A 20,053-nucleotide genomic window follows, 5' to 3' on the forward strand; every position below is an offset into this window, starting at 1 on the left:
AATTGGGGCCAGAAGAGGCCCGTAAATGTAAGTTCAATTTTTAAAAAAAAAATTTGCAAGGAAATCTTAAGCCTCCCCTGCCGTGATCTCAAACTCCCCACCCTCTTCCCCACCCCCCCCCACCCCGATCATGGGGACCCCACAGGATGGCCGGGCAGCTGATCACGTGTACTCACCTGCTCAGTGGACATCCTGTGGGTCACAAATTTGCGCTGCTTCTCGCCGACTTCCCGCCTGGAACAGATGGGAAGTTGCCTGTGGAATTTAAACGAGCCCAAGAGTCAAAATACGCCGGGCCTCTTTATTGCTGCAGCGGGTAAGTTTCGAATTGACATCAAAACTGACCAGTCAAAAACTGGCACCCAGTTAAAATCAGGGCTGGAATCCTGTATCTTTCCATAAATATATTTATCTAAAGCACCTACCCAATGCCTCCACATCCTTCAGTGGATCAACTCCTGGTGAGAGAATAAAGAATATTGGAATGGAAGGACTGCTTTCTTCATATGATTTTGAAAATTCCATACTACGACCCTCCACATATTTAGCTCCCAGCTTCTCCTCCACAAAGCCACTGCAAAATTACAAATAACATTGCATGATATGATTAAGCTTTTAAAATTGAGTCAATTGAAATTTTCAAGATTGAGATTGATGGTTTTTTGTTAAGTAAGGTTATCAAGGGATACAATGGGCCGATTTTCAGATGGCTGAGCGGGTGCGTTGGGGAGGGGGGTGCTCCTAAAATGGCGGAATCCCGGAATGGGTTCGGACCCCAGTTTCTCCAGTGACGCAGTCGGGTGCGCGCGCACCTCCCGCAGGCGGGACTCCCACCGGCAATTAAAGCCGGCGGGATGCTGCTTTACATAGTTATTTAGATACTTGAGGTACTTGACAGACCTCATTGAATGGAGATTTTGGCAGGGGTGCAATTTTGAAGGATCCTCATCGTGTTTCCCGTGCTGTGGGAAACACTCCCTGTTGGAGCAGACGTGTTTCAGCCAGCAGCAAGTGGGAGATGCAAAGGATTATTTGACAGGTGGGGGGAAAACCTCATTTATTGCAGCAGGCACTCTGTCACTCCAGACAAAGTTTTGGCTGCAACACCTTTGTCTTTCCACTCAAAATTCTTAATTTATACCCTGAACTCTGCTGTGCAAACACATTTACCTACTTTGCGGACCCCCTCAAACTCACACCGTCAGGATGGGGTGTGCCATAGCTGCATTCATCACTTCATCCGAGGAAGAGCAACATCACCAGCCTCACCAGGTACGCCATCCACCTCCGCCACGTGGAGCTCGACAACACAGTGCTGCGCCACAGGCACCTGCACAACAGCACGGAGGGCAACAACAGAGAAAGCAGCGTCGCAGGAGGCACTACCCTCGCCACAGGGTCTACAGACCGAGGCTCAGCTTCCTGGACCTCTCTGAGGAGCAGTGCATACGGAGGCTCAGAGTCAGTTGCCAGGTAGTCGCAGACATATGCAGCCTCCTTCATGCCAAGCTGCTCCCGGCTTGCCTGAGCTGCATCTTCTTACCTGTCGCTGTCAAAGTCACCACTGCCCTCAACTTCTTCGCCTCTGGATCGTTCCAGGCTGCCACCGGGGACATCGCCGGGGTCTCTCAGTCATCTGCACACAAGTGCATAAGGCAGGTCACCGATGGCTTGTTTCGCAGGGCCTCGCAATATATCAACTTCCCCATGGATGACCTCAGCCAGACGGAGAGGGCAGTGGGATTCCCATGGGTGCAGGGTGTAATCGATTGCACCCATATAACAATACGAGCACCTCCACACGAGCCAGGACTGTTCATCAACAGGAAGGGCTATCACTCCATCAACACTCAGCTCATCTGTGTCCACCGCAAGAGATTCCTTCACGTGTGCACCAGATACCCTGGCAGTTGCCACGATTCCTTCATCCTCCGGGAGTCCAACATCCCGCCCCTCTTCCACACACCGAACACTCGCAAGGGCTGGCTCCTCGGGGACAAGGGATACACCCTGCGCACGTGGCTCATGACACCTCTGAGGAACCCCACCACCGACCAACAGCGTCGATATAACGACAGCCACATCGCCACCAGGTCTACAATTGAGCATGCTATAGTGCCCTGCACAACATGGCACAACAGGGAGGAGTGCCGCTGGAGAAGGCCCCATACACATCTGCCACCCACATTGAAGAGAAGGAGGAGGAGGACGAGGACGAGGAGCAACCCATGGGCAGAACAGCGGCTCACCTGGCTGCTTGTGAGGCCAGGGAGTCACTGATATGTGAACGGTTCTCCTAACATCAGACAGTGTGAAAAGTCCAGTCCTCACCACCTGGACAGAGCAGTGGCCACACCAGCCCTCCCCCTGCCCCCTGCACAAAATAGTCCTGCAAATACTCATACACCCACTGTCGAGTGACCCAATGGGTGGCATCAAGTGTGGGTGTTTATGGTGAACCTCATGAAAGGGCCTTATTACACAAGCCAGTCAAGAATGGCCAAGATGTGGCAGTAGTGGTGACAATAATAATATTTAATGCCCCATTAACAAAAATCAAATATAAATAAAAAACATGACAAACCGTCAAACACCCTTGTGCATCCCCTTTATGCTCACAAAACCTTCGCCTTTTGCTTACAACTACTGCTACGTGGTGCATCCCCTGTGGCTGCAGAAGAGGTAATGGCAGGTTGCTCTTGTTTATGCCCTGACTGATTAGATTATTTGGGCCTCTGGGTTTCAGTGCTCGTGAGGGCCCCTCCAAAGACTGCTCCACCTGCACTTGTGCAGGGGCAGACTCGACCACCTGGAGAGGAGGCAGCATTGCGGGTACTGGTTGAGAGGGGGGCAACGTGTGAGACGTGGGAGCGCTTTGAGGGGCGTCCCCACTTCCATGTCCCCTTTCGCCATCTTCCCTCTCCTGGGCCAGGCCCACATCACTCTTACCACTCTGCTGGATGACAGTTTGGAGGCCATGTGTGAAGCCTTGTAAGGCCAGTGTCAGAGTATCTGCCTGCCTGTTCAAGGCGGCAGAATGTTGATCACCCTGAGTCCGAAGGGCCGTTGTCAGGGCCTCAATGCACTTATTGGTGAGCCGTGCTTGAAGCTCGATGGAGGCTAGCCTTCCCTCCATCGCAGACATTCTCGCACTTACCCGCAACGCTATCTCAGAGATGCCCTCACGTCCCTGTGACAGTATCTCAGAGATTCCCTCCTGTACCTGTGCCACCATTCCACTCATGCAGGAGTTGGACTCCTCCATCCTCTGCACGATTGTGGAGAGTGCGCGTGGCACTTGTTTCAGCACCTCGCAAATGTGCTGCTCCCCCTCGATCATTCTCCTTTTAAAGGATGGCCTCCAGGGTTCAGCATCTGTGTCCAGCTGAGCAGAGCCTGGAGAAGAGTGCTCCCATGACACGGACTCTCCACAGCTGCCCCTGCCACCAGTGTCTGCTCGTGCTCACGTGTGTGGTGACTCACTATGTGCGACCCCAACTAAGTGAGGACGGGAACCCACCGAGGTGTGCGTATCTGCGCTGGTGGATGGCTCACTCAGATGTGATGGTGTCCCCTCAGAGGCCGGCAGGTCCTTTGAGGAATCGCCATCACGGCGGTCGCTGAAGGCCATGTAAGAGAACAGAAGGCAATATTAAGCATGATGACGGATGTTGAGGTGCTGAAGATGGCAAGGCATGTTAACATCATTTGCTATTGTGAGTGCTGAATGTTAAAGTTCTGTCACCAGCCGTTTGTCGGGTGGCAGTCTCAGCGAGGGTGCGGCTCAGTTCAAGAGCCTCCTCCTTCACGTCCGTGAGGACGACCTGATGTTGCGGCCCCTTTCCCGTGCATTCTGGGCTCTCTTCTATAAGGGGAGAAAGTAGAGAGGCGTGAGTGAGGGATGGTGACGTGGCCAACCGCTGGATGCATTGGTTTGGGTGAGGCTGACCGTGAAAGAGATGCATCAGAGAGTGAGTATGAGTCAGAGCCATGACATTGTATGAGGATTGGGTTGAGTGGTAGTGGTGGGATGAGTACTGGGGAGGTGAGTAAGTGCAGGTAAGTTGAGGATGAGGTTTGAGTGGGTGTGAGGAGTGATGTGATAGAGTAGTGTTGGCAGTGCAGAAGGAGTTGTGGAGTGGGGGGCGGTGATGTGGAAGGTGGAGTGTAGGAGAATGAGTAAGTGTACTCACTTTGGCTGACCTGGTGAGGTCATTGAAGCGCTTCCTGCACTGGACACATGTGCGGGAGACGTTGCTGCTGCTGATGACCTCCTCTGCCACCTTGAGCCAGGCCAAGAAACTCATGCAGCTTACATACTGACGTAGATGCTGGATAGTCTTGGATCGCCTTGACTTTGTTTATAAGTGGACAGACGCCTTCCTCGTCGACCTTGTGACCCAAAAACTGTAAGGAGGGCATTCCAACCTAACTCTTCGCAGGGCTGATGACAACACCATACTGTGATAGGCGAGCAAATAAGAACTACAAGCCTCGTTCGTGTTCTTCTAGCGACTCACTAGCTACAAGGAGGTTGTCGATGTACGAATGGAAAACTGTGCGTAAATTGGTCAATGAAGCGTTTGAAGCTTTGTGCGGCGTTGCATAGCCCAAAAGACATGCACACAAACTCAAAGTCCAAAAGGAGTGGTAATAGCAGTGATCCTTAATGGTGGCAGAGTCCAGCACGTTAAAGGGTAAGACGGTACATAAGCAGTGGTGTTCATTCAAGGAGTTATTTTACAACTTTCAAAAAAAAAATATTCCACTGAGGAAAAAAGGGTGTAAAAGAAATGACAGCCATCCGTGGCTAAGTAAAGAAATTAAGGATAGTATCCGACTAAAAACAAGGACATATAAGGTAGCCAAACTTAGTGGGAGGATAGAAGATTGGGAAGTCTTCAAAAGACAGCAAAAAGTAACTAAAGGATTGATTAAGAAAGGGAAGATAGATTATGAAAATAAATTAGCAAAAAATATAAAAACAGATAGCAAGAGTTTCTACAGTTATATAAAAAGAAAAAGGGTGGCTAAGGCAAATGTAGGTCCCTTAGAGGATGAGACCGGGAAATTAATGGTGGGAAACATGGAGATGGCAAAAATGCTGAACAAATATTTTGTTTCAGTCTTTACGGTAGAGGACACTAAGAATATCCCAACACTGGACAAACAGGGGGCTCTAGGGGGGGAGGAGCTAAATACAATTAAAATCACTAAGGAATTGGTACTCAGTAAATTAATGGGACTCAAGGCGGATAAATCCCCTGGACCCGATGGCTTACATCCTAGGGTCTTGAGGGAAGTGGCAGTAGGGATTGTGGATGCTTTGGTAATAATTTTCCAAAATTCTCTGGACTCGGCAAAGGTCCCGGCAGATTGGAAAACTGCCAATGTAACACCCTTATTTAAAAAGGGTAGTAGGCAGAAGGCTGGAAATTATAGACCAGTTAGCCTAACATCTGTGGTGGGTAAAATTTTGGAGTCTATTATTAAGGAGACAGTAGCAGAACATTTGGATAAACATAATTTAATAGGACAAAGTCAGCATGGCTTTACGAAGGGGAAGTCATGTCTGACAAATTTGCTTGAGTTCTTTGAGGACATAACGTACAGGGTGGATAAAGGGGAACCAGTGGACGTAGTGTATTTAGACTTCCAGAAGGCATTCAACAAGGTGCCACATAAAAGATTATTGCTCAAGATAAAGAATCACTGGATTGGGGGTAATATTCTGGCATGGGTGGAGGATTGGTTATCTAACAGGAAGCAGAGAGTTGGGATAAATGGTTCATTCTCGGACTGGCAACCAGTAGCCAGTGGTGTTCCGCAGGGGTCGGTGCTGGGTCCCCAACTCTTTACAATCTATATTAACGATTTGGAGGAGGGGACCGAGTGTAACATATCAAAGTTTGCAGATGATACAAAGATGGGAGGGAAAGTGGAGAGTGAGGAGGACATAAAAAACCTACAGGGGGATATAGACAGGCTGGGTGAGTGGGCGGAGATTTGGCAGATGCAATACAATATTGGAAAATGTGAGGTTATGCAGTTTGGCAGGAAAAATCAGAGAGCAGGTTATTATCTTAATGGCGTGAAACTGGAAAGTACTGCAGTACAAAGGGATCTGGGGGTCCTAGTGCAAGAAAATCAAAAAGTTAGTATGCAGGTGCAGCAGGTGATCAAGAAGGCCAACGGAATGTTGGCTTTTATTGCTAGGGGGATAGAATATAAAAACAGGGAGGTATTGCTGCAGTTATATAAGGTATTGGTGAGACCGCACCTGGAATACTGCATACAGTTTTGGTGTCCATACTTAAGAAAAGACATACTTGCTCTCGAGGCAGTACAAAGAAGGTTCACTCGGTTAATCCTGGGGATGAGGGGGGCGGACATATGAGGAGAGGTTGAGTAGATTGGGACTCTACTCATTGGAGTTCAGAAGAATGAGAGGCGATCTTATTGAAACATATAAGATTGTGAAGGGGCTTGATCGGGTGGATGCGGTAAGGATGTTCCCAAGGATGGGTGAAACTAGAACGAGGGGGCATAATCTTAGAATAAGGGGCTGCTCTTTCAAAACTGAGATGAGGAGAAACTTCTTCACTCAGAGGGTAGTAGGTCTGGAATTTGCTGCCCCAGGAAGCTGTGGAAGCTACATCATTAAATAAATTTAAAACAGAAATAGACAGTTTCCTAGAAGTAAAAGGAATTAGGGGTTACGGGGAGCGGGCAGGAAATTGGATATGAATTTAGATTTGAGGTTAGGATCAGATCAGCCATGATCTTATTGAATGGCGGAGCAGGCTCGAGGGGCCGATTGGCCTACTCCTGCTCCTATTTCTTATGTTCTTATGTTCTTGGTGGCAGAGACAGGCCACTTCCTCCCATCCACTGGGTAGAAAATCTCTCCCCTCCTCCTCAACCCATCCAGTATGAACTGGAGTGAGGCATCATTAAATCTGGGAGCAGCCTTTCCCGTGGTCTGCTCCATGCTGTACTTTCGGTTGTTTGCCGCAGGAGCAGCATTGGAGGACTGCCCCTTTAAATAGGGCTCCTCCAGCTGACAGCCTGTGATGCAGGTGCGCATTCCGCCCGCTGTGCAGGTTTACGACGGGAAACCTGGAAGCCACGGTAAGTGCCTGCAATTTACCCACGATCGCGTGGGGAACGGACCAATTTCACTGGGTGGATTACCCACGCGTCCAGTCGCCCGCCCCCCCGCTGTCATCCCGCCTCCCTGGTAATATCGGGGCCATTGAGTTACATAGGGGGTGATTTTAAACCCCAAGAACGGGTGGGCTGGGGGCGGGTGGGAATTGAAAATAGTTGTTTTTTGGGTCGCGACCGCAACCCGGCTTTATTTCTGGGTTTAACGTCGGCGCGTAAAAGTACAGGCTTCCCACTGGGAAAACCAAGTCCGAAAATTTTAAGGTTGCGACCCAAAAAAACAACTGTTTTTAACTCCCACCGCCCCTAACCCACCCATTCTTGGGGTTTAAAATCACCCCCATAAAGTCTACAGCACAGAAACAGGCCATTCGGCCCAACTTGTCTATGCTGGCGCTTATGCTCCACATGAGCCTCCAAAAGCAAAGGCAGGTAAATGCAGTTGAGTTATAGATCAACCATGATTTAATTGAATGGCAGAACAGGCTCGAGGAGCTGAATGGTCTACTCCTATTCCAATGTTAATATGTTGATTTATTCTAACATTAAAGAAAATGGCAGTGCAATAAAAATACTAATGACTTCCTCAGCAACCATGGAATATGGCTACACACAGAATAACACTGCAGTGCTATTACTTTCTAGCTCTCAGCCGTATCTATGATGTTAGAAAGGCTATGGTAAGGGGTATATTTTCTGCTCCTACACGCTGGTGGTGAAGGTGTCCACCGGGTGTGAAAACCTGGGGAAATAGGCTGAAAACTCAAAGTTCTGCCCAGTATTTTCTGACTGGACAATACTAGGGGAGCCGGCAGCTTACACTGCTCCATTGTGTGAACCTCATTAGATAACTAAAAATTATGTGATGAGGCTAGAGTCTCCCTGCTCCACATTTTCCATGGGCTAGTGTCAATTACACAACCAGCCTGAAATTGATGCAATGGTGGGTTTGGTGGCAGATGCTATTATTTGGACTTTTGAGCTCCCTGTTAACATTGCATATATAGAATCATAGAAAGGTTACAGCACAGAAGGAGGTCATTCGGCCTATTGAATCCGTGCCGGCAATATGCAAGGGCAATCCAGTGAATCCCACTCCCCCGCCCTATCCCCGTAGCCCTGCAAATTTTTTACTTTCAAGTACTTATCCAGTTCCCTTTTGAAGGCCATGATTGAATCTACCTCCACCACCCCCTCAGACAGTGCATTCCAGATCCTAACTACTCACTGTGTAAAAACGTTTTTCCTCATGTCACCTTCGGTCCTTTCGCCAATCACCTTAAATCTGTGCCCTCTGGTTCTTGACCCTTCCGCCAATTGGAACAGTTTCTCTCTATCTACTCTGTATAGATCCTTCATGATTTTTAATACCTCTATCAAATCTCCTCGTAACCGTCTCTGCTCCAAGGAGAACAACCCCAGCTTCTTCAGTCTATCAACGTAACTAAAGTCCCTCATCCCTGGAATCATTCTAGTAAATCTCTTCTGCACCCTCTCCATGGACTTCACATCCTTCCTAAAGTGCAGTGCCCAGAACTGGACATAATACTCCAGTTGTGGCCGAACCAGTGTTTTATAAAGGTTCATCATGACTTCTATAATTTTATACTCTATGCCTCTATTTTTAAAGCCCAGGATCCTTAATGCTTTTTTAACCGCTTTCTCAACCTGCCCTGCCACCTTCAATAATTTGTGCACATATACCCCCAGATCTCTCTGTTCCTGTACCCCTTCTAGAATTGTGCCCTCTAGCTTATATTGCCTCTCCTCGTTCTTCCTACCGAAATGTATCACTTCGCATTTTTCTGGTTAAAGTTCATCTGCCACGTTTCCACCCAGACCACCAGCCTGTCTATATCCTCTTGAAGTCCATCACTATCCTCCTCACTGTTCACTACCCTTCCAAGTTTCGTGTCATCTTTCAAATTTTGAAATTGAGCCCTGTTCACCCAAGTCCAAGTCATTAATATATATCAAGAAAAGCAGTGGTCCCAGCACTGACCCCTGGGAAACACCACTGTACACCTCCCTCCAGTCCAAAAAACAACCATCCACTGCTACTCTCTGCTTCCTGTAGCCAATTCTGTACTCATGTTGCTACTGCCCCCTTTATTCCAGGGGCCGCAATCTTGATGACAAGCCTACCATGCGGTACTTTATCAAACGCCTTTTGAAAGTCCATATACACCACATCAACTGCATTGCCTTCATCTACCCTCTCTGTTACCTCACCAAAAAACTCTATCAGGTTAGTTAAACATGATTTGCCTTTAACAAATCCATGCTGGCTTTCCCTAATCAATCCACTCTCGTCCAAGTGACTGTTAATTCTGTCCCGGATTATCGCAAATTGCTGGAACGTTGATCCGATGATGATGCGGCGAGGTTAGTAACAAATCAGGGACCTCATGCCTAATGGCTTATCCCACAGACTAACCACATGACACTATAAAAAGCTGAAAATAGATGCCATAAATCAGATTGAGGCGTGGCACTTGGAGGTAAGTGACATGCAACCTCTGAAATGACTTTAAATCAACTTTAAAAAGTTAATAACATTTTAAAAAAACCTCTTTGAAACCTTTGTAAAATGCAGTGCAAAGTAATTTACAGTGTTTTGCATATACACTTTTCCACAGAAATGTCGCAAAACAAAACCAAAAAGAGAGCTTAAAACATTGGTGATGAGGATCTAAAGGCCCTCTTGGACGAGAGAAGGCAAGAGCAGCTGCTGTGGTCTACAAGGGCTCCCTGCAAAACAAGTCAGGTGGCATGGAGTGAGGTGGCGGAGACTCAGTGCGCCACGTTAATTGTCCCACAAACGGGGAACCAATGTCGCATGAAGTATAATGACCTGACCAAGGCAGGCAAGGTTAAGCACTCAGTGCTTCAATTTAGAACTCTCTATTAAAAGTACAAAAGTTGTCTGCTTTTTCTGTAAAGCTGGACCACAATTATCCTTCTTTCAGTGCTTGTAGAGTGGGGGAAGGTTAGCTGGTTTTCTGTTTGTTTCTTCAAAGCAGAACCCAAAGGCAGGTAAGTCAAAAAAGTCAGTTGCCATGAGACAGCCTTTTCACAGTGGCCATATGATGAATTTTATAGGTTCTTTTCTGTTGAAGAAAAGATTCTAATGCTTGAAAAGAAGCCTCTCAAACTAAGCAATCCACGTAACGTTGTCTCTTTTTCCTTCCCGCAGGCCAAGTTGGCTCATGGCGCACCAGAGCGGGCACGTTCAGGAGGTGGGATCCCATTTCTGAAGAATCTAATCTCTCATGACGAGCTGTAAGGATACCACGGTGCAGTGACTGTGAGCCGTACAGAGGTTGGAGCCGTATTGGTGCCACCAGGTGAGTGTCAAAGCCTCTTGTTTCGCCTCCTGGCTAGGAGCCACTCAAGGATAAGATGAAAAGATGGGACATTAGAGATTTGTGAAATGCATGTGTTCGATAGGCTGCATGTTGCAAACCTGTTTCTATTCGTGGCTGCAGGGTGGGAAGAGGAAATTAGAATGGGAGGATGCTCGTGCAATGTGTGAATACCGGTGTAGACTGCTTGGGTCAAATCGCCTTTTTGTTCATTGTGCATTGAATGTGAAGCTGACTATTATGTGATCTGACAGATGAACATGCTACACCATTATAACCTTTTATCCTTCCTTCCCACTGCTGCATAACAACCAGAGGAGGTAGAAGGCACTGAAGTGGAGACTGATTATGAAGAGGAGGAATGGGGGAACCAGGAAGAGAATGAGGAGGTTGCGCACCCTGGGGGGCGAGGTGGGGGGGGAGAGTGGGAGAGGCGACCCGGGTACTCCTATCCCCACACACCACCATGAGGGGGTGCTGATGTGGAGGGGACACTTGACCGTGGCCACCTTCTCTGCAGCCCCACTGTCCTCTCCAACATCCGGCCCTTCCCACTCCGTATGAGACACACCCGCCTCCTGTGGTCTAGCATTTCAGAAATAGATAGTTTTTCATGAGGCGCATAGCCGTGGCCCAGTGGTAGCATTCTGTGTCTGAAGGCTGCGGGTTCAAGTCCCATTCCAGAGACTCGAGCACAAAATTAGGTTTACACTTCAGTGCAGTACCGAGGAAGTGAAGTACTATTGGAGGTGCCGTCTTTTGGATGAGACATTAAATTGAGGCTGTCTGCCCTCTCAGGTGGGCGTAAAAGATCCCATGGGACTATTTCAAAGACGAGCCGGGGAATTCTCCCCGGTGTCCTGGCCAATATTTATCCCTCAACCAACACCATTTAAACAGATTATCTGGTCATTATCACGTTGCTGTTTGTGGGAGCTTGCTCTGCTCAAAGTGACACGTTTCCTACATTACAACAGTGACTACACTTGAAAAGTACTTAATTGGCTGTAAAGCACTTTTGGTCATCCTGAGGTTGCGTAAAGCACAATATAAATGCAAGTCTTTCATTTCTCTCACAGGCAGCCGCAAAACTATACAGGTGGATAGTTGCTTCCTTGCTGAAGCGCAGTCTATGAATGGAGAGCTCCTCTGACATTGCCTCAAAAGGCATTCGTTCCCTGTACACTCTTGGGGTGGGGGGGGTTAGTAGTGAGATCGGCTCAGCCTCTGGCCATGTTGTCTCACTCGACGCGCCTGCTCCCACTGCTCCTCCGCCACGTTGTCCACAGTGATCAAAAACAGTGGAATATCCAGTGGACTGGCGATTGCAATGCTATCACCCTCTTATGAGTGTCAAAAAAACTTTGGGTGCCGAAAATTATTGCCTTCCAACACTAACAGGACTCTGGATTACAAGACTGGCAAGAAAAGACTGCCAAAACGAGATTTAAAAAAAATAAAAACCTTTTAAGAACAATTTCCTCAAAATGCCTCAATTGTAGTGGTAGCGGAAAATTGTTTTTTAAAATATTAAAATGCCAATCATATTTATAACAGCCCTAAGAACACTTTTAAATCAGAACCTTTTTTGGTTAGGAATGCCATAATTAGAATATGCAAAGGTAATTGTGAAATACCATGGTTATCCCACCGATGAGGTAAACATTAATAAATACCTTGTAAATATATCAGCTGTAAAAGTTATAAGCCTCAATTTTATCGCCCCACCAACCCTCCCGACTGGTGGAAACCAGACAGGGGGACAGTTAAAATTCAGCTGTTGAGTTACCGCTATTTTCCCGCCCCAATCTGCCTGACTGCAATTTTAAATTGCAGGCATTAAGGACACCAGCCCCAAGCTGGTGGAGTCAACTTTAAATATGCAGATGAAATGATTGCGGCCCAATTGGGGCTATTTTAATCTGAGACCTGAGCAAGAGGGCAGTAGTCGCTTCCCTGCCAGGCCTAACCTGCTGGAAACAGCAGCCAAGGCCAGAAGAGCCCCAACAAGGTAAGTTTTCTTTTTAACTTATTACAGGTTTCCTTATGGGCCAGAAGCAGGATTGCTCCTCTAGACCCCTCCTCCCCAGGGCTTCCCCCACCGCTCCCAAGACTGCAATTTGCCACTAAGAGGCCTCGCTGCCACTTACCTTGTGCCCTGTGACCCTGCGGCTGCCTCCGACTTTATCGATTTTGAAGGCGGGGAGCTGCTTCCCACCAACTTCCCGGCTGTTTTGATCACAGAGTCGACAATTGGCATACAAATGAGGCCTGGCCGTTACAATCAGCTAAGCTAGCCTACTGCTGCTTCCGGACAGGCATGCCACTCACTTTGCTACATTCCCGCCCGGGAGTAATAATTGAGGCTATATTTTTCCTTACTTGGAGGATAAATGTTTTCCAAAGTTACCCAATGGGCATCCTCCACTAAACACGAGTATTTATTTTCAAGTTGGTGTAGATTATGCAACCATACATATTCAGACTATGATACAGTACCTGACAGCATACGTCATTCTGTCTGGCCTCATACACCGCATCATGCACAGTTTCTCCATTGGCCCTTTATTTTTCCATTCTTGTGGCAACTTCTCCTTCTCTGGAGCTTCTGACTCCACAATTTTTTTCCAACGGTTGGCTGAACCTTCTATATCACTGTCCAGATTCTTAAACTGTTCCATTTCTGCCAAGACCTTTGAAGTAAAATTCATAGAATTATACATATGATTAGACCCACAACCAAAAGCACAAATGCATGACATATACAAAATAACACTTTGTTTTGTCAACAGTACTGCACACTAAACTGACACAATTAATGGCTTGCTTTCCCTTCCTGTGGTGGCATTTGAGAGAAAAGTAGGCCTGAATATCCTCCATTAACCTGCCCCATATTTGGTGGGAGAGGGCCTCAACAGTGGGGGAAGTCAGGCAGCGAGGCTTACCACTGCTATCCCTCCCTGACCTTGATTTTACTCCCCTTCTCCGCTGGAACCAACGCTGACATCCCCTTCCCTGTTCACCGCATGCAAATGCTGGCGAGAAGGCATGGCCAGGTTTCCAGACCATTTTCCTCTCGTCTGCCCTTCTTACTACTACTGCTCCTTCTGACTGCCAGGTGAAGCCTAGTGATAGACACTGGGGTAGCGGCAGGAAGGCTCCAAACAGTGAGAATGCATATGAATGATATTACTGTGGAATCTACAATTAGAAAATAAAGCCTGACCTTAGATGGACTAATGTGTGGAGTGTTTCATTAAAAGTTTTGAACTAAAAACCAAAAATATAAGTAGGCCTTTGATTTAGTCTAACATGCAAGAGTTGGTTTTATCCAAATCAGGCCCTGGGAATGTTGATTAGGTAATATAATAATGTGCGCCAATGGCAGGAGTAACACTAATCTATAGAATTATAGGCCTAGAAATTACTTGGCTCAGCTCCACTGACCTAAGTGTGACTTATGCCTGCTGAAAACAGGAGGCTCATTGTTGCAGTACCAGGAAGAGGCTATCACATGCAGCCGCAAAGGGCCAAGTGGAAGGAGGCAGCTGTGGTTATGAGTGGGACCTCCATAAACCCAAGGAGCTCCGCAGTGTCAGACGTAGTTTAATGACCTCACTAGGTCAGCAAAGTTACAACAACGACAACAGCAACTTGCATTTATATAGCGCCTTTAATGTAGTAAAACGTCCCAAGGCGCTTCATAGGAACATTATCAAACAAAATTTCACACTGAGCCACACAGGAAAGTATTAGGAGAGGTGACCAAAAGAGTGGTCAAAGAGGTAGGTTTTAAGGAGCATCTTAAAGGAGGAGAGAGAGGTGGAGAGGTTTAGGAAGGGAATTCCAGAGCTTAGGGCCCAGGTAGCTGAAGGCACGGCCGCTAATAGTGGAGCAATTAAAATCAGGGATGCACAAGAGACAAGAATTGGAGTAGCACAGAGATCACGGAGGTGTAGGGCTGGGGGAGGTTACAGAGATAGGGAGGGGCGAGGCCATGGAGGGATTTGAAAACAAGGATGAGAATTTTAAAATCAAGGTGTTCCTGGACTGGGAGCCAATGTAGCGAGCACGGGTGATGGGAGAACGGGACTTGGTGCAAGTTAGGATATGGGCAGCAGAGTTTTGGATGAGTTAAGAGTGTTTTCAGATGAATAATGGGGTAGATAACTGAATTACAGAGAAACATGTGGCTATTCCATAGAACAATAGTCTAGCTTTGTTCTTTAGGGAATCTCATGGCACTATGTCCCAGAAGCAAAATCATTTGGCAGCACTCATTCACATCATGTAATGCATGCTATCACACTGAAATTAGGTGCTGATGGATTTCTACCCCATCAGTCTGCACTAGTGTTTTTTTCCACGAGTCCCCTATCCCACTTTGAGTATAAGTCCTATTTTCCTGCTCACTCCCAATTCCTTTATTATTCCTCCTTTTGAAGCATCCAATTCCCTTTGAAAAGAATTTATGTACTCTCTCCTATTATTAATTCTTTGCTTTACTTTTAGTTCAGATTTTCTTATTACACATTTGCTTTAGTACATAACACTGATCATAAATATGCCAAGATTGTAAAAGGCTTACTCTACATATACATATAATATTGTATTCGTCATGCTGATCACTATATCAGAAAGTAAAGTAATTTTGCATACAAACACATACCAAGATTCCACCCCATCCCTGATGTGAAAGAAAATCAACAGGACTTGTAGCTCCAGCTTTAAATGGGAATCGCAGCAAAAAGTCTAGATGAAGTGGGCTTATTTCCTTTTTCATTAAAAAAACCTATTGAAACATTAATAAGAGTAGTTTTTAAATGACAAAGAAGTACTTCTCCATTTTTTGTGCCGTACTAAATTCATCATTGAACCACACATCAAGAATTTTGACCCCCCTTTAAACTTAACAAAGTAACCTTTCAATGGTGGATTTTAGAGCCCAAAACTTAACCTATATATCTTTTTAGATGCTGCGTATTTCCAGTATTTTCTGTTTTCATTTCTTTTGAAAGCTCATTCAATTGTTCTTCTTGCTCAAAGTCTCTCTCTGTTCCATTCAAAAAAGCTTTGATTTGTCAGCTTCTATTGGGCCAGAAATTTCTCATCTGATGTCGTTGCTCCATAATAGCATCCTCTCCGACAGCCAGCGAATCCATTGTGCAAGTTCGCGAATGCGCACATGTGCAGTAAAACCCCGAAATCGCTCCCATTGGTTCGCTGGCGGTTTGACAGTTACGAATTAAAGGGCCATCTACACTACAATCAATAAAATCAGGAAACATTCGTAAACTTACCCATCTGCCGAGCTGGAACGAAGATACTTATGCCACCTAAAGGTACGCTGGAAAATACCAGCCCTACACTACTTTTTAAAAGCGCAGTGGCTGTTAATGACTGCGAAACAACAAAAAATTAAATTTTTAAAATTTGGAATGTCAAATTACTCATTTTAATATTTTTGATCATTAAAATTTAAAAATTAAAAGTTAATTTTTAAAAATGTTTTAACTTCTGTAAGTTTCATTAAATTTAATCATTTGCTTGGCTTTTTATAATAAGGTATGTTAAATTTTTATTTACACTAACATAGAGCATTTCACTTTAAATGAATGAGTTTTACTTGCCTGCTTGTGTGCGTGACTTCTCTTCTTGACAGATTCTGTGGGCATGGCTTACATTCCTACAGAGTCTATCGGTTCAAAGGAAGGTGCACTGATATCACAGCGCTGAACTGAGAAAAAATATAAATTGGAGCAACTGGACATCGGAGACCACGAGGTAAATACTTTTGTAGTCTTTGTCCGCAGGATGTGCGCTGTTCAACTCCTTTTTTCTAACAACAGGTACCACCCTCACATGAAGATGCTATCATCGTTATACCTATATCTACTTTCCTATCTCATTCTGTTTCATGTGATAGGCTATAACATGAAAGATTATCTTTTGCTTTGTTTTATAAAAAAACTGTTTTGTTATTCCTCACTAACCTAACTTCATCTTTTACTTCAAAACCTAAAGTTAGCAGTTTACACAAATACTGCAACCTTTTCTTCTAAGCCATCTATTTCTTCTTCAGCCTTCCTATTCCTTACCCTCTTAAAATATGGCCTAGTCCTCTACTTCACCTTTTCTTGCAATTCTTCACTAGTCTTAAAGAATTTAGAATTGCAAAAATGCAACAATATGACTTTTAGGCCTAGAAATTTGGGCGCGTCCAATTTTGGGCGTGCAGGAGTCTTTCTCTGCGCCTGAATGGTGACACTCAAGGTCCCCCTGATATTGGATTCAGGCATCATTTACATCGAACCAGCGAGCTGCCAAGAGCAACTGGAAGGGTCGCAGCGGCCGCCGTGTAACTGAGGAAGGAAGGACAACATGGAAGGGGGCGCAACCGTGTCAGGAGGTAATGGTGACAATCGGTGGTGGGGGGGGGGGAGATTGTGGCGGCAATTGGATGGGGGGATAGGGGCAATGATCGGCAGGGGGAGAGGGGGTAGTGACTTTTGGCAGAAGGGGAGGTGGCAGCGGCCCGGTTTCTTTGAATGTGGGGTCTGGACCACCTGATAGGAAAACCAGGCCTACATAAGTCCTGAGTACAGCTGGCATTGGTGTTTGCTGGCTCAGGGCAAACCAGTCTTGAAATGGGGGCCCTCAAACAGGTGTTAGGCCCCTTATTTGAATATGCAAGGGGCCTAACCCCTGTTTCAGGCGTGAGCACTGCACGCCAATTTTTTGGCCTTTACCAATATGGTGGTCAGCGCACTTCCGTCTCGCAATGAGCATGCACTTCTGCCCTCCCTATTGGAGACTTAGGAGGCCATTTAGCACCCAAAAAGCAGGTGCTGTGTGATTTCTAGGCCTTAATGCCTCAGCCACTTAACATAGTCTTGCTTAACTTTGTTATTCTTTTCCCCATCTTTTCTCCATTCACAAAAAGCAACTAATTCCCAACATCTAAATATAAAATCTATCCTAGAATAACTAGCCCCATTGAAATACTCCATGGGATTGATAGTGTAATGCTGGGATCCCGATAGGATAAAGCGACCACTCCCTGGCATGGGAGCCTGAGGCCTACAATATGTCTGAGGTACATAGCAGACCCAAAGTGCAAAGACTGTCCGCAGCCTGTGCACATGCTATGTGCAAGTCTCTTTAGGTCCCTGACTTTTATTCAAATTAGGCGGCCATCCCATATTTCTGCTGGAGCATCTCAGCAGTTCTCCAGCCACGCAGTGCCCATTTCCTAATAACACACCTCAGTGCACCCAGCATCCTACTTCCCTTTGGACATCAGCCTAAGAGCTCTGTGCCTCTCCTGCTCTTATCCCTTCAATGACTGCCAGTGCCTAGGAATCCAGTCCTGATGCATAATGAGCATTGCAACTGAAGTATCAGCCAGTTTTGCATGTGAGATGACCTTCAATTATTCTATGAGGTCAGCTTATTTGTGCCCAGGTGCATACAATGCCTGTGATATTCTGTGGGAGCCATATTATCAGCAGGCATATGTTTTCTGGTCTTCTATTCCCAACTGCACCTGCATCCACCATACTATTATCTGCTACAGTTTGAGAAGCTTCCCTGACTCAACCAAATCCAGATTGAATTCCCTCTTGATTCACTTCACTTCATTTCTCTGTGCAAAATATCATAAGGAACTACACATTCTTACTGAAGAAAAAGGTATGCCATTACCTTGGCTAAATATACAAAAGTATTAGCACACCAACTCCTGTCCTTGATATTTCTTAGTTTCAATTGATCTATCAATAATGTCGTTACAAAAATGAGAAAAAACTGACCTAACCTCATCATCTTTTGTTTCCTTTTTTTAAAATTCAATTCTTTTTGATTTTTTACAAAAAGACCCACATCTCTTGTCAAAATGCCTTTATTTCCTTCAAAAAGATTCCAACCGCAAATCCTAGATAACAACTTGTATCTTCCCCAGGCCCACTGTAGAAATCTCTTCTATGTTACATTTTTCTCTGACCCACTCCACTGTTTTCTGCTTTCACCTCTGCATCACTCTTCTCTGCACCTCCCTAAACATTTATCGCCTTCATCTTGATTTGTGCTGTCCATTGCTTTGTCTTCAGCAGAAAACTATCAATATCATTGCATCGTTATGTTAATTTTTTACAATGCTCAATGTATTAATTCTATTGTACAGCATCTTACTACCTTGAAATCTAAGGATACCATTGTCAACAAAATTTTAAGATGGAATAGCAGAAAACAATAAGAGTTACACTTCGATCATCAACAAACACAGCAGTAATATCTACAAATTGCAGGATCCTTTTCATATTTGGAGACAATAGCAAAGTTGATGAACAATAAAAAGAACTAAAGGAGTAGTCAAAGGAAATGTTTTTATATATTCTGGGAAAGAGTATTATATAGACAATTTTGCAATCTCTTAAAGAGAGTATGAAAGAGTTTCCTCTGCTTGGCAGCTGGAGAAGCTCTTCTACAGGTGCAGGACCAGCATTGTTATTTCATTGAGGTGGGAGTGGGTGGTTTGGCCTCCTGCCTCACCTTCTGTTGATTCTATTCTTTGGCACCTATCTCCAACAGCAGCCAAAAAGCCCCAATCTTGGTAGCCTAATGCATAGCTTCAGACCTGGGAGCTCAGATTTGCTTACTTTTTAGGCACATGGCCCAGCCAGGGCAGGACAGCACCTAGCCTGAGAAAAAGTGTGAGTTGCTACCTCTTTACAGGTGTGCAGCGAGGAAAATCTACCTTACTTTGACCTAGTGATTTTATTCCTCTATTGATGGCCTGAAATAATATTGTACTATGTAAATAAGGATGAGAAAACAAAATTCCCAGCACAATGTTGACAAGCACATAAAAATTCTACAGTATAACCCGCGCTAGTCCCCTTTACCAAAAGTCCAGCGTGTATTTACCTGGAAAGCAATTTGAGCTGTGAAGATGAGTTTATCTCTTTCAAATAGACCTCTGGTTGCATATACAGAAACTGAATAAGTAATTTCATCTGTGAGATTGATGACACGCTGCTTTACATCTTCTGCTTGGACTGTACGTTGAATGGCATTTTCAAACACGACATGAAAAGCCTAAATAAGTAAAATAAGAAGCAATTGTATTCTTTTTCTGTTGAACAGTTAAAGCATCAATCCAAAACTAGAGGTCATAAATGTAAAATAGTTGCTAATAAATCCAATAGGGAATTCAGGAGAAACTTCTTTACCAAAAGAGTGGTAAGAATGCAGAACGTGCTACCAAAAGGAGTAGTTGAGGCAAATGGCGTAGGTGCATTTAAGGGGAAGCTAGATAAGCACATGAGGGGGAAAGGAATAGAAAAGAATAGAATCAGATGACGTAGGGAGAGAGGAGGCTCGTGTGGAGCATAAACACCGGCACAGACCAGTTGGGATGAAAGGCCTGTTTCCGTGCAGTAGTTTTGATGTAACTCGATGTATTAGCTACTTTTGAATAACTGTATCAAAATCAAACACATAGTAAACTATCAATATCAAAT

General features: G+C 45.4%; 2 protein-coding genes across 2 annotated transcripts in view; one reads left to right on the plus strand and one right to left on the minus strand.

Moving 5' to 3' along the window:
• Positions 1-10,420, plus strand: part of LOC137341097 (CDP-diacylglycerol--glycerol-3-phosphate 3-phosphatidyltransferase, mitochondrial) — a 92,888-nt gene extending 82,468 nt beyond the window's left edge. Inside the window, exon 11 of the transcript XR_010966959.1 lies at positions 10,364-10,420. The gene's annotated coding sequence lies outside the window, so the exon portion shown is untranslated. The remainder of the gene's footprint in view (positions 1-10,363) is intronic.
• Positions 1-20,053, minus strand: part of LOC137341448 (dynein axonemal heavy chain 17-like) — a 574,489-nt gene that overhangs the window by 26,027 nt on the left and 528,409 nt on the right. Inside the window, exons 68-71 of the mRNA XM_068004561.1 lie at positions 19,458-19,628; positions 15,202-15,324; positions 13,032-13,225; positions 426-574 (exon numbers count right to left, since the gene is read on the minus strand). Coding sequence (XP_067860662.1) covers positions 426-574; positions 13,032-13,225; positions 15,202-15,324; positions 19,458-19,628 — 637 coding nt within the window. The remainder of the gene's footprint in view (positions 1-425; positions 575-13,031; positions 13,226-15,201; positions 15,325-19,457; positions 19,629-20,053) is intronic.

The sequence above is a fragment of the Heptranchias perlo genome, chromosome 23 (assembly GCF_035084215.1).
Source record: "Heptranchias perlo isolate sHepPer1 chromosome 23, sHepPer1.hap1, whole genome shotgun sequence".
NCBI lineage: Eukaryota > Metazoa > Chordata > Chondrichthyes > Hexanchiformes > Hexanchidae > Heptranchias > Heptranchias perlo.